The 25,208-nt window shown below is 40.3% G+C and overlaps 2 protein-coding genes across 4 annotated transcripts in view; one reads left to right on the forward strand and one right to left on the reverse strand.

The window, feature by feature from the left end:
* Positions 1–96: 96 nt before the first annotated feature.
* On the reverse strand, positions 97–4,661 carry ddx59 (DEAD (Asp-Glu-Ala-Asp) box polypeptide 59). Its single transcript, XM_026345990.1, has 8 exons — positions 4,622–4,661; positions 3,531–4,374; positions 2,918–3,100; positions 2,732–2,821; positions 2,146–2,397; positions 1,500–1,652; positions 730–858; positions 97–453 (listed from the first exon to the last, which is right to left on the reverse strand). The coding sequence occupies exons 2-8, from the start codon at positions 4,356–4,358 to the stop codon at positions 193–195; spliced, it is 1,896 nt and encodes a 631-aa protein (XP_026201775.1). The 5' UTR covers positions 4,359–4,374; positions 4,622–4,661; the 3' UTR covers positions 97–192.
* A 610-nt stretch (positions 4,662–5,271) lies between these two features.
* Positions 5,272–25,208, forward strand: part of camsap2a (calmodulin regulated spectrin-associated protein family, member 2a) — a 46,032-nt gene continuing 26,095 nt past the window's right edge. For all 3 annotated transcript variants that reach the window (XM_026345712.1, XM_026345713.1, XM_026345714.1), the window contains exons 1-4: positions 5,272–5,889; positions 9,666–9,925; positions 19,611–19,772; positions 20,419–20,502. In XM_026345712.1, coding sequence (XP_026201497.1) covers positions 5,751–5,889; positions 9,666–9,925; positions 19,611–19,772; positions 20,419–20,502 — 645 coding nt within the window. In that variant the 5' untranslated portion in view covers positions 5,272–5,750. The remainder of the gene's footprint in view (positions 5,890–9,665; positions 9,926–19,610; positions 19,773–20,418; positions 20,503–25,208) is intronic.

Genomic DNA, 25,208 nt, shown 5'->3' on the forward strand with positions numbered 1-25,208 from the left:
ACTGTTTGTTGGCTCCAGCCCAGAATATCCCGAAACCCTTGAACCTATGGTTCCTATTGCAGAGACTGACATTAATAATGAGACATACAACACACATCAAAATTACTTTTTACTTTTTACTCATAAACAATATACAAACTAAACATTTAACATGTATTCAATAGCACAATTGCAGGAATGATGAAAATGATGCTACTTCTTGTTGCGGTTGTGTTTTCGTATGATGTCTATGAGGTTGTTCTTGGTGACCAGTGTATCATCAGGCCCCAGCTTTGCTTTTTGTCTTTCTCTCCTCTGCTGTTCGTGGAGGTGGGGTGAATTGAGAAGCTGGGGTGGTATGATGGATCCTGTAGGTTTGACCCGGTTCACCACCTCCAAAAATAGTCGTTTGTTGTTGTTGTTGAGGAAGGTGATGGCTGTTCCCCTGTGTCCCAGCCGACCTGCTCTGCCCACCTGGATGAGAGAGAATAAATTGGAAAAAGTAGTACGGCATTATTTAAATTCTTTATTAGGACATTTACATATTAAAATTTGACTTACAAGATGGTGCATTTATTTATAACAGACCTTACATATTTATATTACCTACTTAGAATTGCATTAGAAAAATACCATGGACGGGGGCCTCACTGTATATGCACACAGTTTGTTTTAACAGTTTTAAAAACAAACAAGTGTACACAAGTACCCCTTGAAGATAATCACTTTCTCCCATTAGCTATCACTAACCTGATGGACATATTCATCCATGGTGTTTGGCATGTCAAAGTTCACCACCAGTCTGACGTTGACAAGGTCCAGTCCTCTGCCTAACACTCCCGTACTGATCACTACTTCAAACTCTCCATCCAGAAGACCCTGATGGCACAATAAGCAAATATTACACAATCAGCAATGTGTAGCATTGTTAAATACTCTACATGGACTGTAAATAGTTGTGAGTTATCCTATAGACTTTATAGACTCATTTTTTACAAACCAGCAACCCTTATTATTTTACACTTTATTGGAAATTCCAAAGTTTCCCAGGATAAAAAAATATATTATGTACATTTATATGATACACAAAACAACTAGTATATTTTCATTTCACATTATGGTGCTTATCAAAAATGCCAATGTAAATACAATGTGATGCTGAAGTAAGCAGAGACAGAACATATGCAGCAGTGCCATGAAGCAACGTTAAGGGAACAAGGAATATTAAACATGTTAAATTATTTTTTGTTTTGGACCAATAGGGGGATCTGATGTTGATATTGATAATTTAATCTGGATCATGCTGAGCTGCTAATCCTTGTGTTTTGTGTTCACTTTCTTAGTTTATTTTATTTTAGGTGCTGTGTTTTCAGGACTAACTGTGGTAGCGTTAGTCTGGCATATTGGTCTATTTGTCTTTCTGTGTCTTATCTCTTTCAGCTACAAGTAATTCAGAAGCCAAACACCAAACTGCTGCTTATTCACTCGACGGCACATGTTCTGGCTGCGACTGGCCTCACCCTGAGGATGCGGTTGCGTTCCAACTGACTCTTGTCGGAGTGGACTGCCACTGTATTGAGGCCTGTCACCTTGGCGACCGCTTCACACAGTAGATCAGCCCCCAGTTTACAGTCTACAAACACCACCACTGGAGGCTGGTACAGCTTACTGTCCTGGAAAGTCACAAAGAAATACAATTTAAAATAACAATTTAAAAAAAATCACTGCTAAAACATCTACTTTCCAGAAAAACAACTCTGGTCTGTATAAAATGCTATAATTCATTGCTGGTATTCTTGGAGTGGTTCCATGGCTGAGGGCCCACCCATTTCCTCGAAACGGGGCCCAAGGCTGCAGTAATGACTGTCTAAATATGGTCTTTGCAGCTTAAGGAATTCCCACCTTTAAACAGCCAAATGAACATAATGCCAAACCAGTGCATGTCAAGAGTGTGATAAGTCCACTACAAATTAAGGTTCATAGTGTTTTTCCCTACCAAAGAACTTCCTGATTCTAAAGCAGCCATTACACTTGAATTTTCTCTCTCTATAAAGACTTTCATTGAGAAGTAGACTTGCTGACAAAAGCCAAAAGCCAAATAGTGCGTTTTTTTTAACCACTTATTATAAAATTATGATCAAAGTGCAAAACAAATGTATAACCTACATTTAGAATCTCAAACAGCTTCTTCTTCTTGGAGGGTTCCTCTATCCAAAGAAGGATCTGTCTGACATTTGCACAGGGCTGGTTCTTCTCTCCAACAGTAATACGAACAGGGTCTTGGACCAACCGAGCAGCCAACTCCTCTGTCCCTTTTGGGATGGTGGCTGATGCCAGTAGAGTCTGGTGTTCTTTGGGGACATTCTCCAGAACCTCCAGCACCTGCTGCTGGAAGCCCATCTTCAACATGGTGTCAACCTTCAGGATATGTTGCATACAGTTAGCGTTTCAGGTGTTTCTCCATTTTAAAACTGTACGATTTCTACATGCTAAACAATGTGTAACCCAACTTACAGAGGCACTGTAAAGGTTTTTTTCAAAATACCTGTTGCACTGTTTTGTTTTGTTTTTGTTGTTGTTAAAAATCTCTCAGTTTTTAGTATGTTTGGGTATATAACAATACCTAAATCAAAATAGTCATGTAAAATCCTCATTTTGCTCATCATCATGTCCAGTACTGTTCTTAAATAATACAATTTGTTGCAAGTCTTTTAACTCAGAGAAAAACTGGAATGCACCATGTTCATCATACCTCATCAACAACCACAACCTTCACTTTGTCCAGCTTCACTGCTTTCTGCCTCAGGATCTCAAGGAGTCGCCCAGGCGTTGCTATGACAATCTAAAACAAATTAACAAAGTACTATAAGGTGGGAGGTCAATATAGAAAACAAATGTTGTGATTGACAGGAATTCGAAAATAGCAACTGTACTGTACTTTGATGCTGCTTTTGAGGCGATGGAGCTGTGGGGGAAGTGGCATGCCACCCACTAGCAGGGCTGTTCTCATGTTGGGGAGGCCTAACACCAGTTCCTTGGCCTGTCTCTCGATCTGAATGGCCAGCTCCCTGGTGGGGGTCAAGATCAGAGCCAGAGGACAGCACACAGTGTTTGCTGGTTTCTAAGAACAAAAAAAAAAAAGGAAGTTTAAACAGTGCTAATAATGTTTTAGTAACTTTAAGTTGATTCTTTTGACATTTCTCTTTGTACAGGGAGGTTAAAGGCAGTTACACGACAGCTTCTCTAGGGTAATGCAGTTAGTGGACAACCCGCTCTCCCTCCAGAGCAATAGATTTGCCCAAAACATGTTGTTTTATCTTAATTTTCCACTTCAGTCATCATGATGATGCACACAGGTTTACATTCCTTTTAAAATCAATATGCTAAAGTGATCAATAAATCTTTTAAAGTTTAAAAATTGGTTTCCCCTAGTTTTCTATACATTAATGAAATTCAGTATAAGTGGAATAATGAAGAGCATCAGCTTTAGTAACATGAGACTTTAATATTTCATAATTACATAATATTTCATAACAGCTGCTCTACTGTACCTCAAGTGCTCTCACTACCACCGGCAGTAGGAAGGCCACAGTCTTCCCCGAGCCTGTGTCAGCACTGGCAATCACGTCCCTGCCACTGAGACCAACAGGCACCATTTGCATCTGGATGGGCGTGGGTGCCTCATAACCAGCCTTCTTCAGGTTCCCACTCAGCGTGGCAGGTAAACCACAGTGTTCAAACTCAATAATAGGCCTCTTGACATCACTCGCCTGGGTTTCGATTCCCAGTTCTTGTTTAATCCGCTGCACCTGTTCATCTGTTAGGCTTGATATGAATGGATCTTCCCTGTAGCTATAGCTGGCCTCATTCCCTCCCACTCCAACAGTGTCAAGAGCTAGCTGTTGATGTCGAGTCCTTGCATCTCCAATTTTGTCTTTACCTTTAAATACATCTTCCCCAGTTCCCAGTCCCATCTGAGCCAAATGTTTAGCTTTACATTCAAGACTGCAAACATCATTGTCAGTGGTGTCACAGATATACTCCCCATAGCGACCACACATCACACAGACAGGCTCCCCTGGCTCTGGCCATCTCTGACTCTTTTTATAGGATTTAACTGGTTCCTCTTCTTCTGAATCACTAGATGCAAACGCACATCCATCTTCTTGCACTGGGTTCTGTGTCAAACCTACAGAGTCTCCACTTGCTTCTATAGTCTCCTGTGTTTTGGTTTCTTCATAGACCTCCTTCTTCTCAACAACTGTCTCTGAACCACATTCATCATCTTTCCCCTCTGGACCAACCTTGGTTTTCTTCTTCAGAACTTTCCCGGAGCCCTCAGCTGATCTCTTCACTTTCAGGGCTCTGGGCATAAACATTTTATAGATTATTAACCTGTGAATACAGATATAAACATTGAGTTAACATAATGTTTAAGCTGTTAGTAACCAAACAGCAACTTCTCTATATCCAAAGTAAAAATGAACGTTAACTCCTGATTGCAAGTGTAAAGGTGTCGCATTTACGTGATTTTGAATGTACACTTCTCAAAACATAATTCGACGGTAAGTGACCGCTCATAAATACTTGCTCTAAGTATCTTAGATGAATGGTTTATATAAATAAACAGCTCTACACATACCTGCACCTACGAGTGAAATCTTCAACAGTCCCAAACAATCCGCGGCGCACGCTTATGACGTAATTTCGCTTTGCATGTCGGGAAATGTGGTTGGTAGATTCATAGAAATAATACATGCCTGCAATCTTCCTTTAACTGATCTCCTGACGTGTTTTAATGGGGAAAAAAATAACAAGTTGGCTTTATAGAAATAAAGTATGTTTTAAATTTCTATCATGTTTGATGTTGTTGATGTAGGGTGTGGCTTTACAGGTATGTCTAATGCAACATAATTATACTGAACACAAAAAGCCCTAATTGAGAACAATGAATGTAATTAACGACGCACCTTCAGATTTGTTTTCAATGCCTTTATGGGGAGCGTTTCAGTTTTTCTTGGCCTGCTGTCGTGCGATGATTATATTACACGTAGTAAGTCTAAAAATACAATAGAGTAGCAAAGCAGTGTATATTGATGAAACATTTTTAAATCAGTAGTTCTGTCTGTTTACCTAGTCACTGACATGCGGTTGATCTTGTGTTGGAAAAAGACGCATTTAAGTCGTTCAAATAAACGAACTACAACAAATAATACAAAATATTCCCGACCGCAGGCAGGGGAAGGCAATCTGTGCGCATGCGTATTGCGTAACAAAGGTGCAGGACTTGGGGAGCCACAGTGCGGCAGGAAAACCGCACCAGCGTACAGAGGGATCGAGCAGAGGTGAGGAGGCAAAACACGTAGGTTATCTGTCCGATAATACGTGGACATGACAGGGAGAGCCCCGCCGAACCCAGACAATGGAAACATCTGTGTTTTCGCTCCGGGCGAGGAGCAGTTTTTCTGCTGAAATCCAAGGAATCCCAGTCTGGTCCGACGGAGCCCATTTCAACTGGTAGAGAGGAGAATGGATGAAGAACGGAGCCACTAGCGATTCATTGTGGCAGCGAGAGTGAAGGAGGCGAGAGAAACATCTGCCTCGCATTTTATGACTGAAAGAACCTTTGAATTACCTGCAGAAAGACACTGCGCCTCTTCCATTTGCAGCCTTTTATTGTTTTTGTTTTTGTTTTTTTGTTTTTTCTATTTGCGACCTCCAGTATTGGGATGCATCCCAGGGTTTAACAGTAACGATCCAGGGGGGTGAACATGGGTGAAGTTCAGGACGTCAAGGATTTGAAGAAGAGCTTCGTCGCTCCAGCGATAAAGTCTTTTGAGCACTATGACTTCTCCCGAGCCAAAATCTGTTGCAGCCTCACATGGCTGGTGGCCAAAGCATATGGGACAGGTATGTGCGTTACTGTGCTTTAGTCACCTGCACGCTGCATGGATATGTGAATTATTATTATTATTATTATTATTATTATTATTATTATTATTATTAAAGGATATACTGCAATTACTCAATAATATGCTTCTTGTAAATAATAAAACAAATACAAAACTAGATCTTGTCCATACTGTAGAAAGATGATGGATTATTGGACTCAGCAATAATCATTGGTTTCCATTTAAAAGTTAAAACCATTTATCTCTACTGAATGCCAGTGACTAATAAATATGTTGTCCTAGTTAATGGGGTGGAAGTATTTGGAAGTATGAGGCTGTCCCAAATTAGGACACATTCAGGGTGCTGCATCCAAGACCATGTAGCAATAAGGACACATGCAATCACTTAAGCCATCACATGCATGGCTTAAGTATATATTTATATACCATATTTATATATTGTATATATACATTTTATTGTTTTTATTCAGTACATTTAGAAAATATCATCTTTGTATGGCATGATATTGTCATGATGTTATGTGAATAGGTTCATTATTCTGCTGTTAAAATATGTGTGGATCACTTTATTTATTTTTGGTGTTTAATTTATTGTTAAACTTAATCAACACCTACAATCAATAATCAAGAACTACTGTTAATGTTGGTCATTCACATCTCCCTCAATGCAATAATAACAGAATGGCTATTTAGTCTTGCTCAAATGGTATATTCTAAATAACCTAGTTGTTGTTGTTTTTAATTAAATAATACTGCAAAGCAATATTGTTTTAACTGCCACATTTTGTCACTCAACCCAAGGAAGCATCAAGTTACTGCATAAATCAAATTAATTGTATTAATTTGAACTTACATGTATGGGTAGATGGATAGATGGTGGATGTGGTCACACACTGGCATGTATAGATGAATTTAGGCCACATACAGTATGTTAAAAACAACAGTGTTTTGTGTAATGCATAACTGTTTTCACCCTCTATTGTACAGTCAGTAAAGTAACTCATCTCAACATCTCTGCCAGAGTCACCCTCAGCTCATGGTGACTTTGAACTATGGTGGTCTACACAACATGACACAAACATGTTGTTGATGTTCTTTGTGGACAGAGGAGTCTCTTAATCTTGGCAACGTATAGGTCACAAAAGGGCTAATAAGTTGACATCCCTGAACAGAGAGGCAGATCAGTCCCTTGTGGTTGAGAAATGTGGAAAAACTTGTATGATCACAAATGATCAGCCACCTGCTGCACAAAGCCAGAGAGCTTTATTTGCAGCAGTAGTGCACAGCTCCTGTCCAAAGAAAAACAAATGGTACCTATTGCAAAGTATTTCATCACAGGCTTAGTAATTATTTCAACTTACATGAGTTCCCATTAACTTGTGTAAGTAAGTTGTTAGTGCCCTACTACAAATTCTTGTGTAGGATTTAGGATAATGGTACAGTTAAAATATGAACCAGTTTTCTCAGTGCATCTCTAATTTTATTTGTCACACTCATGCTAATGTACACTTTAACATTTAATAAGGTTTGTATATACAGTATCAGATCATGGATCATAAGAGCCACACTATTGCATATTATCTGCCATTACCTGTTCCTAAAGGTTCATTATACATGTATGTGAAACCAATTTTTAGCACCAGTGACAGCCTGCAGTATGAATGAGGCATTGGAATTGAAGAAGGGAGCTATAAAATATTCAGTAATCTGTGGCTCTTAGAATCATTTTGAGAACTTACTCATCGTTTGATTTCAGAGTTTGTTAATGTTATTCTGACAAATGTTTTCTCAAAAACAGTGTTGCCCACATGTGGCCCCTGTGGCAAACAGTGTCTTCACGTATGATTATAGAGTGGGTGGCAAAACAGCATTTCAATCACAAACAGACTTCTGATCATCAGATTAATTGTACCAGTGTAGCCACATCTCTGAAAGGAAGAAATATGTAATAGATCAAATATAACACAGCGCTACTGCAGAATAACATCTAATTAGGTGGACCTAAATAACATTCACAATTAGAATTAGTAATTGTCTCCATAAAGTAATTTTATTATTGGCTCTTGCATCTTTTCCATTTATTTTATTGATTATCGAGGTCCATTTTCTAGTTATTATAGTTCTGTTTGTTTATGTGTTACTGTATGTTCATTTGGCCTTAAATACATCACATCAGCAATAAAATCACCAGCTTATATGAATAGAGCTGACAAAAACGGCATTCTCCAGCTCTAGGCAGAGACAATATTAAAGCTTGCCACTGTGTAGTATAGCCTAGCAAACATGAAATCTCTTGCAGATCCTCAGTGTATTTTCAATCAGCAGTGAATGAAATGGGCTGATTCCAAAAATACAGCCCTCGAGAGAGAGAGAGAGAGAGAGAGAGAGAGAGAGAGAGAGAGAGAGAGAGAGAGAGAGAGAGAGTGCATGGGTTCATCTGCAGATCCCAGCCTGCAGTGCTCTGAATACTTCACTTGCATCTGCCTCATTAGACCAGTGGAGGAGTGCATCAACAATATGCAGTTAAGTACATGCAAGATGTAACCTATAAAGAAAATCATCTGCTCTGAGAAAATACTATCAAATAATATTAAATACTGCCACAAACGAGCTGCTGCTGATAGTTAATGTGTAGATGACTTTACTGATCAGGCGATTTATGACTGCTGTGTGTGTGTTGGAGGATGGGCAGCGGCGATGGTAAAGCTGTCATCGTGGTTCACCACATGCCATGTTTCTCTCTGCATACACACACAGGTACTTATTCTGAATTTAAATCTATTCTCCTGCTGCTGACAAAGTGACAAGCTCTGCACCTGGAGTGTGTGCAGATGTATTTTAATGATTTAACACAACAGTAACGTCTCTCTTGAAAGGAATTAATCACGGTTATTTGGTTTCATCAGGAAAAAAGAGGGACTCTGTCTTAGTGTTAACTGATATTGTTTGTACCATAGCCATACTTTCTCTTTTGAAGCATTGTACCCAGCAAACACTAACAAGGAAAGGAACAAGAGAAATATAAAAAATGCAGCGATTTTTATTTATTTGTTGACTATCGTCTTGCAGACCTTCACACAAACACACACACACACACACACACAGGTTCTCTCTTTAAAGAGGCAAGCGGTGAGAGGGGTGTTCCCAGGGATCTGGAAGCTGCAGAGATGTAGACTAGATGAATCGATCGGGTTCCACTCCTCCTGCAGTTGCTATAGCAACGCCGACTTCTATTCAGACACATCCATGCCAAGATATTATCAAAGCATGGCGGTGAAAACTGAAGAAGACCTGTCGAAGTGAAGTTATGACGGAGAATCTCTGTACTGAGAGGGGGGGGGGGGCATCAATTACGCCAAACTGCTTTGCAGATTTGAAATAATGATGCCACCACTGTTCATCAGCTTGTTTCGAACTTTTTCAACATTTTTCTCTTTTTCAAATCATAGTCTTGCTAAAAAAAATAACAGGAAAAGCTGTTATATATAATGTAATACTGTCATATACTGTACATCATTTGGAACATGAGTTGAAAATGTTTCTCCCATTTCTGCTTTCTTCATCTCATACTAGCATGAATTTGTCTTATTTCTAACTCAAATCAATTTCTTTCCCAGTGTTTTATATGTTTAACAGTTTCCAGAGAGCACATTCACAATAACTACAGTGCAAATGTATAATAAACCTAATTTAAATATAATGGTAGTGGTGTTCACCCAGGAAGGTAATGGAGTCTCTTATTCTAAACCCTACTTTCTCCCTTCCATCATACAGACAGCATCCCAGCAGACTTGAAGGACCCATTCTACACGGACCAGTATGAACAGGAACATCTGAAGCCTCCTGTGGCAAGTCTCCTGCTGTCTGCAGACCTCTACTGCCGGGCCGGCAGCTTGATTCTGAAGAGCGACGCCGCCAAGCCTCTGCTGGGCCATGATGCCGTCATCCAGGCGCTGGCTCAGCGTGGACTCTATGTCACAGACCAGGAGAGACTAGTCACTGAAAGGGACCTTCGGAAGAGGCCCCTACAAATGGTAAGTGAGATTCTTTTAATCAAACAAAATCAATCTGCGAGAAGGGATGGTACTACACTTCACCTCCAGAATTTTACACGGGTGTCTGGGGTTTCAAACTGACTCATACCTTGAGGCACCTGCTGTCCTGCGTGTGTCCTTATAATTAAATCCTTATAATTCATCTCTACCTCTCTGCATTCGAGCTCACCACAGAGATGACTTTGCAGTCAGCCTATTGAGTGAGAATAAGGAATCCTCATTATTTGGGGGCAACTTCTCTGTGGGAGGTTTCATTGCTTCGCTGAATTGCAGTTGAGACACAATTAGCACACAGCATGCCTGCAGTCTGTTTGTAGAGTCTTGCTGGTTTTAATTTCCCTTCTATGCTAATTCGAAAGTTATTTAAGTTTTGTTGGGGTTTGCGTTTCGTTTTGTTTTGTGAAGATGAAGCCTCAAAGTGAGATTTAGATTAGTGGGATTTGAAGTGACATATGGTGTTATAGCTGACTTTCATTTTGTTTATGTGTGCCTACGCTCTCTCGCTTATTAATACTCTTCTTCCGCTGCTTGCGCCAAAGAACAAGGAGTGTTTTGTGTTTATTTTCTACTCCAGACCTGAATAAGGATTTTGCAGTTGATTTCAATGCAGCACAGATCATAACTTAATGGTTTTTCAGGAAGCGACAATGTGTGTTTCTGTGTGTGAGTGGCTGGGCAGGTTGTGATGAAGGTGAAAATGAGCTGCCAAAGGAGTGTGAAACTGCCCTTTTTATTTCTCCATGTGCTTACCGCTGCCCTATCTTTCAACCTCAGATCCTGCGCACCTTGTTTCATTTTTAGCACTTTCCCATCACCCTCACACCGTTCTGTCTTTCCCTTCTATCTTTCTCTCATTCCACACTTGTCATCCCTTCTCTTTCTTATTACTTCTTTAACTGATTCATCCACATCGTTTACATCATATATCCCCATATTCCTTCAGTTTTCTCCACATACTTCTCCATCATTCTCCTCTCCATCTCATTCTTATTCTTTCTTCATAATGATAATTTTCTCCAAACTTTCCTATTTACCCTTCCACCCTCCCTTACTTTCCACCTACACTTTATTTCTGCTGGCTTCTATCTGTGGATTTCTGCTATTTACCAAGACTCTGTATTAAATAGGTCTTTATTCAGAGCCCATTGCATGAAATCTTTCAGTGCAGCATTAAGCTGTGAGTATTTATAAGGCTGGGTGATGTCATGGACATATAATCCTATTTTTAAACAGTTTTAATAATACTTGTGAAAACAAAACATATCAATATTGATATCAGCTGCTTACAGGGTGGGATTTTGCCATTATTTCTGACTCCATATCTTCTGGAAGAGTTAGAGAAGGTTGCTTGAGATGGGTTTTTTTCCTACCTGCAGTTGTAACTGTGAGCTGCTCTGGATAAGCGCACCAACGATGTCATTATGTGCTGCTTCATGGCATTTTAGGTAAGCATCTTAATGACTCAGCAGTTTGTCTCAGGAGTAAGAATTTCCAGAATAAGCAACTTTAGAGGATGTTAGAAGGAGTTTTAGTGGGTCAGTCAGTAGCAGAGTCAGATGCTGCTGATGTCCTGTCTGACACATGTCACAACTGAGAACATTTAATCGCATTTTCACTGTCTTGGCATTGTATTGTTATTTTTCCTGTCCCTCTGTTTCTTTCTGTCACTATCCTGCCCACTCATCCTTCTGTCTTCAGCCATGTGATGGATTCCCACATGTGAAAATGCAGGATCCAAAATCGCAGTTACCGCCCACTCCCTTGCCTACACACATTCTGTATTGCTGACGCTCTCCTCCACCTGTAGTGCACACAGAGAAAGAGAAAGAGATGTGGAGGTGGGTTGAGGGTCTGAAAATATTACTGTACCGTGTTACAGCCCACATGCAGCACCGCTGTGAGCACGATAATAGCTAAAAGTCATTATCAAAAGGCTTTAATTGCTAGGTTTGGTTATATTAGTTCTTGACTGTGTCCGTGTCAGAGTGTCAGATCGTGTCAGCTTTGTGTGTGGTGATGGAGGAGGGAGAACTCACTTGCAAAGTTCGCAAGGACAATTCAAATAATAGGTGTTGTAAAATCTCCCTATATAATAAAGTGTGTCAGTTTCTTCATGTGGAGCTGTGTTCAGGCGAATATTTAACTGAATATTCAGATTATATATTAGAATTGAATTCATTGGACACTGTAGAGTTGCACAGTACTGCTCCTTGTACCTCTGCAGCAGAGCCTGTCTAGAGACTTTATGGTTAACCTATGGAAACACTTGTTTTCTGAGTGGCTTCAGTCAACATGAACACTTCCTTTCAATTACACTCTATCTACATTCAAGCTGCTAGATCTGCTCGACACCGAGCGGCCTTACCGGACCAATGATTGTTATTTGTCTCTCTCATAGGGCATCACTGCAGTAGTATTGAGAACAGACAAGCACTGAGTGTATTTGCAAGATGCAAGATGAGCAAACTTTATTGTATTGATGAGTGGATCGTTGAAAGCGTTAATAAAGCTTTGTTGATCATACAACTAATTAAAAACACACATTTAACAAAACATTTATACTAAAGGAGGAAGAGCAGATGTTAGATTTCACACACCACATACTGGATAATGTAAAACATATGGACATTTTTTATGTCGCCATTTATTAAATAAATTAATCAGATGTATATAGGAAAATCATGTTGAACAGCAGGGAAATATTTACTATTACACACTATTACAATACTATATACAATACATTAAATGTAGTGATTTTATTCAGTTCTATCTGGAATATGTGTTTAGCAAGTTATTTGAACTCTTAACATGTGCAACATGTGTACAAGACAAAGGCAGGGTAAGCGTAAGGAGATCTTGGCTAAGGACCCATACTGGAGGAAGGCACATGTTAAAAAGCACCTGGCAGATACAATATGTACAGAAACCTTGCAGCAGCTCTCAATAGAGCAACTGATTATTCAGGATTTATTATTGATGTTGATTACTTCTCAAAATTAAAGCCATATCACCCCCCCTACACAGGTTGAACGTAAAAGTATGCTGCTGAACATCTAACAATGACTGACTGTTTGCTCAGTTTTCCTGTGAGCTTCGTCAACTCTTGTATGAATAGATATGATTACACTTCCTTTCTGTAAGTCTCCTTCTCTTCTGCTGCCTTCATCACAACCACTATTGGGCAGGCTCCGTTTCCATGGTAACACTCCAGTAGGCAGGGTGATGTGCATGTGTGTAGGTGGGTACAAGAGTGGGGGTGCTTATGCCTGCTATCAGATGTTGCTATGTTGCATATGCAGCCATGTTGCTGTGTGTGTGTAGTGTTATAATAGCGACGAGGCACTGTCAAGCTCTCAGCCACAGAATACTCAAACGCTGGCTTCACACTTCATTTCAGTGTCACTGCATCACACACAAAGACATACATCCATGTGAAGTAGAGAAATCTGGAAAAAAATACTTGTCGACATCAAACTGACTTCCTCTGTCCTTATTTTTTTACCTTGCACTTGATCTTATGAACAAAGACGAACCGAAGCAGCAGGGTGGAAGAAAAGCCCATCCAAGCGCTTTGTGTCCTTGTGGGTCTCAGTGAAGTCACAGCCAGTATGATATGCTTAATGTCAGTGGCAGGACAGTATGCATGGGTAGGCAGCAAGCATGTTAAGGGGATGTTAAGTTTTAATATGAGTCCTGAGTAACTCTTTGTGTTTTCTAAAGTCTGACTATATTTTAGATTAATGTATAGTATTTGTTTTAATGTATATATAGAAATATATTTTCTGTCTGGATAGAAAAACAGTAAGGCTGAATCTATAGAAGACAGGAAACATCCCTAGGCATTGTTCTTTGCTTGGAGACCTCAACACAGGAGCATTGTTGTCTTGAGACCTGTAAGCGGTCTTTATTTTAAAAGGTATCTGAGTTTGTTCACTCCTGTGAGCCTGGGAGAAGAAACAGCTCCAGGTTGAGCTTTGCAGACAAATTGATCCCAGGTGACAGTCCAGACTAAGAATAATCCAAAGATATTTATGGATCAGTGTCTTCAGGAAGGGGCAAACATGCCTCCACCTGTGGCCATGGCTGGGAGAAAGCATTGCAGGTCAGTGTCTGGTGGGTTGGCCTAAATGAGCTATTGATAACCTACCCATAGATGGAAAATTCACCTATTATAAATTCACTGTATCCCTAAAATATTTTTATATAATAAATGACCCTAACTAGTTAACAAGGTTGTCTTTTTTAGTGCAAGACACTTGCACATTCAGAGTTTAGTATCTCCTTCTCAACAACATGCAGTAAAATGTATTTGGTAAAAATACTGATTCTGAACCATGACGGTACCAAAGCCAGCAATATTAATCACAGATTCTTCTCTCTGAGATCCTAAACCATCTTCTGTCAAAACCCTGAAATGCTCTGCAGATAATCTTCAGCAGCATGATCTGATTTGTTGAAAATCCAGATTTAAGGTACCTCAATGAGATCTCATACAGTGTGAATATACTGTAGGATGCTATAAAGAACAGGCTTACTCAGACAAAGTGTAAGAAAACACTTAACCTTCAGAATTAATGAGGAATTATGTATTGCGTATCACTGTCAAATGAAATTCTCTCTGTATTCTCACAAGAATTTAGTCAGAACACCAGGTAAATGTCTATCATATATTTTTAATACAATAAGTAATGTGTTCTCTTTAAACCAAACTACACAGTAAAATCAAAAACCCTTTTATTACTATTCACAACTGGAACAGTTTCAGCCCAGAGGGCCTTTTTTTTTTTCAAACACGATAGAAGGTTTTGAAGTGCAGGCATATCTCAAGGGTAGGTCCATACTGGCTGGGAGCCACGATCCAGTCCCCAGATAGGGTTCTAAGGTTAGCTTTGAGGTTTCTGTGTAATTGCTAGTTTGGGTTTGGACCATATTGAGGAATAAGGTATGCTGCTTAAAAGCTCCATTCCCACAACTGATGCCAGACCTCACAGTTGGTATTTTGTGCATTTAAAAGTGTACATGGGCATGAGCGCGTGTGTGTGTGTGTGTGTGTGTGTGTGTGTGTGAGGCCATTTTTATCTTTGCAATAAGGCAGGCTGCCAGGCCATCTCTCCAAGTGAGTTGAAGAAAAAACAGAGGAAAGCGATTATTTAATGTTTCCAACATTATTCCTGAAGTTTCTAAATTTAAATTGCAGTAGTGTGTGAGTTTAACAGAGAAAATATATTAACCTGTTTGACTGGTGGTTGATCAGCTGTGCTGGAAAAAAAAATCAGGATTTGGTTAATGAAATGGTTCAGGTAAACTTTGACCAGGAGTCTTTTGAAAGCTGTTACCCTCAACTCGGTCGACTATACTGGAAAAAATGGAATTAAATTATATCTTACAGAAAACCTGAAATCTCTCACACTTTTCTTTTACTTTACAGTTCTTAGGGTGACCGCCAAAAGAGACCAGAGAGAGGTAAAGTTTAGTGCTTTTCCATGTCCAGCTGCGTTGCTGTAAAGTTACCTGACAGATTCAATTTTTAGACATCTGCCCCAGCATGGAGGCTTTGGGGCTGGACAGGAGAGCTGTAATTCTGAAAGCAGACTGGAATTCGGTGTTACATCACCGCTGAGCTGATGTCAGCTCACTGTGCGTATGTGCGTGTGTGTGTGTGTGTGTGTGTGTTTCTATGGTCCAGAGGAGATCCAGGGGGACTGCTGTGCAGAAGGTAAATTGTTCAGTTTATGGTGTTCTGCTTTTACTTCATCTGATGGAAGTCTCTAAAAAAGATTTGGGGATTGTCATAAATAATCAATGGAGTCCTCCACTCCCATGCCTCTTTAAAGGTTTTACGGTAAAGTTATCACTGTAGTCGCCTAAATTCAGATCATATTGCAGCAGGATAAATTCAGTGTGTTATTCTTATGGTTTCCTAATTCTGTTTTTTCAGAAATCCTTTACTGTAATGGTGATGAAGTGTTTGAAGTATCTCTTGGTTTATGTTACTTACACATTTAGCTACACTGGACATTACACTGAGGCGAATGTATCCCGCTCTGTGTTTTGTAAGATGCTGTGGTTTGTATTTGAACCTCTTTTGTGCAATGCTAAATTGGGCTTTAATGGTGGATTTTCATCTCTCTTTATTCACCAATGATCTGTATTAAATCCAAATAGCATTTGCTTATTTCCCTGGATGAAAATTCAAATTCACCGATGTAGCTGTATAATAAAAACAGGATATCAACCATGAAGCAGCATCTTCTAGCCTCCTGAGAAATCAATGCAAGATTTATGAATGTAATCAGCTTCTCTAGAGGTTATAGACAAAGTCTCATAATTATAAACTGGCCAGTTCACAGCAACATTTTCTCCTATTATAGTCACCTAGAGACTCCATTTGATCCCTTAGTCTCCAGTTAAGCTGTTCACCGGCCAGCGGTGAAGGACAGAAGCTGCACTTGGCAGCTCCACAGTATGGATATGTGCAAATGTATAAATGTGAAGTAGTATATTGTATGTGCTCAGCTGACCTAAAGGGTATAAACATGACATCATTTGATATTACAGAGGAAAAAGCCTCATCACAAACGACACTCAGGTCTGCTCTAATGAGACTGACCTTGTCTTTGAGAGGTGTAGAGTATCTCCTTCTCATTGCTTCTCCCCCCCTTCTTCTCCTTTTTGCCCTCTAATCACTGCTATTGCTTTACCAGTTAAAACAGAAGCCTTTTTTCCTCCCTCTAACTTTCATCTGACATTTCATGAGCTGATCCTTCACATTAGGCTTTACAGGGTATTGCATCTCTCACTCAGACATTATGCTACAGCTCCCCTTGCAGCATAGTGTCTGCTAAAACAATTAGAGACGACGTCTGACTTTCTATACTGACGTAAACTCCAAGGTTAAAACTTTGAAAAACGTCAGCTTATATAAATTCGGGATAAATAAAACTGCCATGGAAAAATCCTAGCCTCTCCATCAGCCTTTAGACACACTAATTGTGAAGCTCAACAACTTTTGCTTTATGATCTCAAGAGTCAAAGTCATTACACCCTAGAGTGTGATCCATACATGCATTTCGAGCACTTCAGCGCTGATTCTTCCTGTGAATCTGTGTCAAGAGACTGCAAAATCCACATTGAAATATGGTCACGGTCAACATTTCAGCTTTTCAACAGCAAAAAGAAAATAGCTTTCAGTCAGCCTCCCAACCTCTGGTTGAATAGCGCTGTATACTAGGTTTTTGAGCTTTGTGTAAAAAGGAATATTTGTTATCATAATTATAATTAATGACTTTGACTTAGAAGGGCTTACAGAAGTTGTGTGTTGTCATATTTTAAAGTTTGCATCATTCCACTGTCAAGAACAATCAAATGCTAGTATGAGAATGTGGTACTACACAAACCTCGTCCTCCCACTCAACAGCCTGGTGTCAATCAGTATGATTAGAGACTGTGGGTCTGTGGTCTAGTAAACAAGATGAGTTCCTCTTGTTGTCATTTTATCTTATCAGGCCTGCAGCAGATCCAAATCAATCTCCTCAAATTGCTTAGCAGAGAGGAGGAGGCATAAAAGAAAAGATGCCTTTGAGTATGTCCACTGGTCCCTTGGTCTTTTTTAAATTCGGCCTAGAATTGATCATTTTACAATGGGAACACTCAGGGTCAATTTGGTTACTGATAACAGGATGTGTGTGCATTAGTTTGTTTGTGTGGCTGTGGGATAATGTTTTACAGTGTTTGGACAAGCTAAATGAAGGCAAATAGGAAAGGTCCTGGCAGTGTGTTATTAAATGGGGTTGGATTGCTGCTTGGTTACTAGATCAGAGATAGTGGAAATTAAGCATTACGCTAATGCAGCGTCACACAGCGAATTCATTTCTCAGCTAAAACGCACTTACAGTCACTAAGTGGACAGCCAGTCTTACAAGATATTACTGCTTATACTATGCTATATGTTGGCACAACAACAATATCTTCAGAATCAGTGTATGAGCAATACAATCATAAAGCAATTATACATACAAGTGCACATATCCTACCATGAAGTCAAAGAGAGAATTAAGCTTCTACCTGATTCTTAACATAATGTGACACATTGGTTGTCAGTGATAGAGATGTGAACAGCATATCAACAACCAAAACAACCTTCAAGTGATGTTTTAATACCTTATTTGTTCCCAATTGCTGTGTTACTGTGCATAAAATCCACCTTATCTTCTTTCTCATCTATGGATGATTAATTGCTTTAGCTCTTGGAGAAGCTGCTGTCCAATTTAAATATTTGGTGTTATTCCTTGTGTTATTCCTTAGTCTTATTCCTTGGTGGTGTGTGGAGGATACACAAGACAGTGTAAACTAAGTGTAGCAGTGTTCCAAAATAAACTTGAAAACTAGACATAAAAAAATATCTTCTAGCAAAAAAGGGGCCAAGCAAAAGCTCATCAATTATATTCTACACTGGCACAGTAGGGACCTGTGTGGCACTGAGCAAGTCTCATTATGACAAAACAGACAGAAAATAATGAATGAGGAAGTTAAGTTTGGGGGAAGACTGTGGAAACAACAGATGGCATTTGTAGATAAAGGTTAAAGCAAGAGGTGAACACCACTCTCAAGTGTCAGAGTCAGCTATGCTGGGAAACTCAACTTCATACCTGTGATGCTTATCATTCCTTAGTAAAAACCTATGAAACACTACTAAAGACACAAAAAAAATAGTAAATTGAAGCTGATTTCTTTTGCATTGCATTTATTAAACAGGTTAAATTACAGCAACAAACAAAAAAACAAAGCAACATTGTCGATGAGAAGTGTCCTGAAAAGTGATACAGACGTGGTATAGTAATCACACACTGCTACAGTCGCTACGCATGTTTAATCCTGAAAATGATATGAAACGTGCATGTTGCAGTGGAAAACTGGTTACCACTCCTTGTCTTGTTTCCTTGTTTGCGTTTCAGCAAAGGGATTAAAATGTAACACTTAACAAGCCGTGATCTGCAAAGCTGTGTCTATAGCTGCGGTCTCTGCAGTGATCGTGATGTGCCCAATCACATTCAATTGATGCAAATTAAATTAATAGAACTCTGTTGTGGGTGGGATGTCTTCAGGATGTCAGGCTTCTCTAGGACCAGCAGTAGCTGTGAGCAAAGTGGGTCTTGTAAATCGGGATGGATGCACTTGTTTCCAGGGCAACAGCCACAAGGGAATGCTCGACTGAAGACGGGCTTCCAGATACACAGCACAGCAGAGGATTTGAAGTCCTGGACCAGTTCTATAAATCCCTGCCCTTCCATTGCCCTCCCCACACACTCACAGCCGCACAGTAATGCAGTGATTCTTCCTGTGGTTCAGTGGGAGGTTAACTGTTGTCTCTGCAGATGTGGTGTGAAGGTGACAAAAAATGATAAATGGTCTGCACTTATATAGCCCTTTTCTACCCAACTGGTGCTCAGAAGCTCTTTTACACGGCATCTTATTCACATTTTGTCTTATAAAAATTGACTTTTATTGTTACATTTACTGTAGGTGATGAGAAAATTGATTTAAAAAAACTAAAAATGCTATTTGCATGACGTCAACCACCATCAACCAGAGCATGTGCTGATATCACCAGCTACATCCAAACTACCTTTTAACCTCTTAATCTTTTTTCTGTTTTGCTTTTCAGAGCGCCCACCTGGCGATGATCGACACGCTAATGATGGCATATACGGTGGAAATCATGAGTGCAGAGAAAGTGGCGGCCTGCATTCGTCACTATCCATCCTTCAACCCAGAGGTGGAAACACCATATGATACAGAAGATGCAGTGACCACTTGGATCAACAAGGTAGGTGGTTTTATTTCTATCTCTGCAGGAAGTGAATGCAGTTTGGTCAGATTCTTATTTTAATGTAGAGTACAATACAATTCTTACATTTACAATTAGATTAATTACATTAGAAACCTCTGCCTGGTGCTCTTTGAATATCTTCTTTTAAATATCAAGTAAAATGGTTGTTACATGGCCTGTGTGTGGAGTTGACTCTGGCTCCTCCATACAGTGCTACAGGACCCAGTCTGTTTACATTCTTCTGGCAGGAACACTGAGCTGCTGTCAGCCCTAAGCTTCACACACACACACACACACACACACACACACACACACACACTCCCAATAGCTAACAAGGGGTGCGGTCATGAAGCCCCACTGGTCGGACATATGGCTCTCTGCTGGAGTCCCTTTGCGTTCCAAAAGGTCCACGACTTACCATCTTTGCAAGTGATTCCTGCTTGAAGTTGATCCATTTGGACTTGATGAGACATGAAAGTGAAAAGTGCAGAATTTAGTAAGATTAGATGTGATTAAGTCCAAGTCAGCTGCACTCATCCTTATAGTATAAGAGCTGAGGTTTTAGTCATAATCAATTCTTGCACTGAATTTCAATCAGATGCTGCTGCTCTGTGAGCTTCCATCTCTTTTGTTCTGCTTTTAGGTAAATGAATATCTGAAAGACATTGTGGCTCAGGAGCAGAAGAAGAAGGAGACACAGATTGAGGAGCCTGCTGGGAGTCCTCGGGTGGGTGTTTTTCCTTTCCTCTGACTCTTCATCAACCATACATAAACACACACACACATCGTTTGTTTGATAGACAGCTAAGTGAAATCCTTTCCTGCACTAAATGGATTTACAACAACATTCTTCTTTTGACTGATGCTCCAGCTATTTGTCCTGCTTGTCTGTGTCACTTTAATATGTGGGACCCTCGACAAATCTTAAACCCTTAAAATCCAGTTATGATAGAAGAAAATCTCTACACATACAATATGTCTGAGCTTTAGATGAAGCTCTGTATTTATTAAATTAAAACTGGGAGAAAACCGGACTGCGACAACATTATAATGAGTTTATCTTTTCTGACGGCTGTACAAGCCTCTCTCACTTTGTTTGCCTCTTAACTCGCTGATCAGTGCTCTCTAGCCTAATTAGGCCGGTAGTCATTTAGTGAGGGGTCACTCACGTTCAGGGTCCAGCCAACAGTGTAGATCTGTTATATAACTGACTCTAGTATCAGCAGTAATTTCCAGTGCCATAACACAGGCTGGTGTGTGTGTGTGTATCTATTTGAATAGTGGAGTTTGGTACTGCATTCACAATACATCATTCACTGGCCACTCATGGAAATCAATCGGCATCACAGAATACCATATGTGTATACAGACTTTATCATATTGTGTCATATTTGTGTGTGTATATGTCTCTATGATGTCAGCTACCAGTTCATCGCTGGCATGGCAACAACCAAACATCAATCTGACATAATAGTTGTGATCAGGGGAGAGAACTGTGGGGCAGAGGAGCAGGTGGATGATGATGGTCTCACATCCCCACCTCCCACTTCATCCTTCATGCTTTGCTTGTGTCACTCACCTCCAAGTTCGTCATTATGCACAATCAGCAGTTTTTCAGGAAAAGTGACCTCTCTGTGTTACACCCTGAAAAGGGAGAAAATCAGGAAAGATGACGCACACGGACTTCACTCTATGGCGTCTTTATCCAGAATCATTTTACAAAACATAACAAACATGGAAGCAAGCATTTTACACAATATGTCTATTGACATTACATTATACATCAGAATACATCTGTCTCAGTTCCTCAAATTCTGTCCCTTATACACAAAATCTGCATATGATCAATCCACTAACTCTCATTATGTCTTTTGTACAGTAGCAACCAAAAAAGAAATACACAGAATATCATGTGAATTCACATTTACATCATCCTGTTAAATTTCCCCTTATCCTGACAAATTTAGCTGCTAAATTACTTACTACAACATTTTCCTTAAACACTGTCAGTGTACATATAATAACCGTAACATAAATATGTTTTAATAAACACATACAACATTTACATTTCAACATTCCACCACGTGTAGAGCTAACGGCGCACATTGAGCTAACCATGCCTGTTGACACCGTCTACCACCTGGGTGCTAATACCTCCATTACGTTTGTAATAAGTTCCATTAACCCGAATATGCAATAAACTCAATTTCTTCTACTTTACTATACATGTAGACATTCTTTATGGCCTATCCATAACGTTTTACACCTACATTTATCACACATTATACATACAACACAGCGCATTTTCACTCGTTATTACCGAACGTACATTGTGCCACACTTGCTAGCTTACTAGCTACTTCCATCGTTGCATAAACAAACTATGTCATGCACACAGTTATTAGAACAGTTATTAACGTTATAAAACAAACTTAAATCAACATTTACTTACTTACTGGACATTTATACAAATCTTAGAAAGGTTTCAAATACCTGAAAAGGGAGAAAATCAGGAAAGATGACGCACACGGACTTCACTCTATGGCGTCTTTATCCAGAATGAAGGTACCGCGGCGATACTCCCTCTACTGGACACTCAGGTATAACTAATTAATTACAATGTGAACTCACCCAGCCGATTCAGCAAATTCCCTGCTTAATCACAGACTACACTGCTATTTTCTATATAAGGAATTGCATTTCTGTCTGGAACATTAACACTGTTTATAATACATATTTAACATATTTCAACTATTTTAAAAGAAGACAAACTCCACAAATAAACTCTGCATCCTGTACTCTATTCTCTCAATTCCAAACTTTAACAATACTGTCCTAAACTTCATCATCTGTTACTCTATAATTTCCATCTACTACACTCTCCCCTGCAAAATAGATGTCGTCCCGACATCCAATTACTTGAAAGGGGACTCAATTTACATTCTAACACCTATACATGAAGACTGGTTGGTAGCCCCGGATGTGCTCTCCCCACATAGTTACTGGTCCATAGTCTTGACTTACTATTGAGTGGTACTGGCAGGGCGTTACAAAAGAACTGCTTGTTTTGTAACACATCGGAGTCCCTAATCGGTCATATGTAAAGAGTTTAGGGGCTCTCCTTTCCCTTTTTGGCCTATGGTAACTTGGCTCCTCTTCATCGACAGTCTCACTGGATGTTGAGTGTGGAGAGTATGGCACATCCCCTTCTTCAGTTACCTCAACCAACTGTTCCTCAGAATGGTTGTTGTCATTATCTTCAACCTCAGCATTTTTCTGCATGTGAGGATTGCTCTGCTCATTTGTTTCCTCAGATCCAGATCCTGTATTTGTTACCTGCATCCCAAGCTCATGGTCCTCTGGTATGTTGACATGCACGGTATCCCTCAATATTTTTGGTGGATCGGTTGACCTTGTGGGAGGATGTATCACAGGTTCCAGGAAATACCCATATTCATCCTCTTCATCCTCTTCCTCCCCATCTGGGCTCCTAGAGGGGAGTATTGGTGTGGTTTTCCTTTCCTTTGGTTTTGTCATGGGATTCAGTTCCAAAGGCAGATGGTCACACGATAACAACAGGTTTCGATGTAACACTCTTGATCTCCCTCTTCCGTGCTCGGGTTTCACTTCATATATTGGGATTCCTTCGCCCATCTGCCGAACAACAACATGAACATCATCTTCCCAGTGGTTGCGGAGTTTCCCAGTCCCACCTCTTGGTGACAAATTCCTGACGAGGACACGATCACCTGGATACAGTATGGAACTTCGCACCTTCCCATCGTAATTCCGCTTACTCCTTCCTGCTGCTTTGCTTGTGTTCTCTCGTACTATGTCGTAGGCTTGTTGCATTTCCTGTTTCCATCTCTCCATGTATGCCTGTTGGTTAGCGTTCCCGCTCCCAGAGATGATGCCGAACATGAGGTCAATTGGTAGTCGTGGTGACCTTCCAAACAGTAGATAGAAAGGTGAAAACCCTGTTACTTCTGACTTGGTGCAGTTATATGCATATATGAGTTTATTTAGCGACCCTTTCCAATTTGTTTTTTCTTTTTCAGTAAGTGTCTTGAGCATCTGCAGGAGGGTACGGTTAAAACGCTCCACCTGTCCATTCCCTTGGGGGTGGTATGGTGTCGTTCTTGACCCTAACACGCCGCAGTTCCTCTTCAGTTGGGCAAAGAGTTGATTCTCAAACTCACCTCCCTGATCATGGTGGATTCGAGCTGGAAGTCCAAACTTTAAAGCATAGTCATTAAAAATCCGATCTGCAACAGTTTTGGCAGACTTTGAGGTGGTGGGATATGCCTGGGCGAAGCGGGTGAAGTGGTCAACAATGACCAATATGTATTCATATCCGCCTTGGCATTTGTCCAGGTGGAGGAAATCGATGGACACCAACTCAAAGGGCTGCGTGGTTACAACATTAACCAGTGGAGCTCTTGTCTCTCTGCAGGGTATCTTTTGTTTCAGGCATGTGCAGGTTCTAGCCACATAGTGTTCTATTTCCTTTTGCATATAGGGCCAAAAGAATCTCTCTCTGATCAGTGATGTTGTTCGATCAATGCCTTGGTGGCCCATCTCATCGTGCAGCTCCTTCAAAACTGTAGCTTTATACTTTTCAGGTAATACCAACTGATTGTATTTTCCTGCCTTTCGAAAGAGGATGCCATCCTCATTCACGTAAAGTTTCTCCCACCAACGTAGAAGGCATCTACTCTGACTGCTGAGGGTTTTCATCTTAGATTCAGATGGTTTTGTGTTCGTGAGTTTCAGTTGTATCACTGGGCTTATGTGTTGGTCGTTCCGTTGTGCTTGTCTGAGATCTGGTGCAGACAGAGGCCTTAGTCCGCTCTTACTCTCAATGTCACACTGCAAGGGTGATGATAACATTGCACACGCCCAAGGTGAAGAGTCTTGGGTCTGAATGGCTTGGGTTGCTGCAGCCACACAGTCAGATGAAAGCTCTTCTGTGCAGTGACTCATCATGGCTTCTATGTCCACAGGCATTCTGGACAAGCTGTCTGCATCCACGTTCTCTCTGCCTGGGCGGTATCGGATGGTGAAGTGAAAGTCTGCAAGTTCTGCCACCCACCTGAATCCGGTGGCGTTTAGCTTGGCACTGGACAATATGTACGTCAGGGGATTGTTGTCACTAAACACAGTGAATGTGGGAGCATAGTATAAATAATCCCTAAATTTCTCTGTGACTGCCCACTTTAACGCCAGAAATTCTAATTTACCAGAGTGTAGATGGTAATTTCGTTCTGGTGCAGTCAGTGTTCTTGACCCGTAGGCTATCACACGAAGTTTTCCATCTTGTTGTTGGTACAGTACGGCCCCGAGCCCCTGATTGGAGGCATCTGTGTGCAATATGAACGGCTGTGAGAAGTCTGGGAACCCAAGCACTGGGGGCTCAACAAGACAATCTATTAG

Source organism: Anabas testudineus, chromosome 4, assembly GCF_900324465.2.
Source record: "Anabas testudineus chromosome 4, fAnaTes1.2, whole genome shotgun sequence".
In the NCBI taxonomy this organism is placed as follows: Eukaryota; Metazoa; Chordata; class Actinopteri; order Anabantiformes; family Anabantidae; genus Anabas; species Anabas testudineus.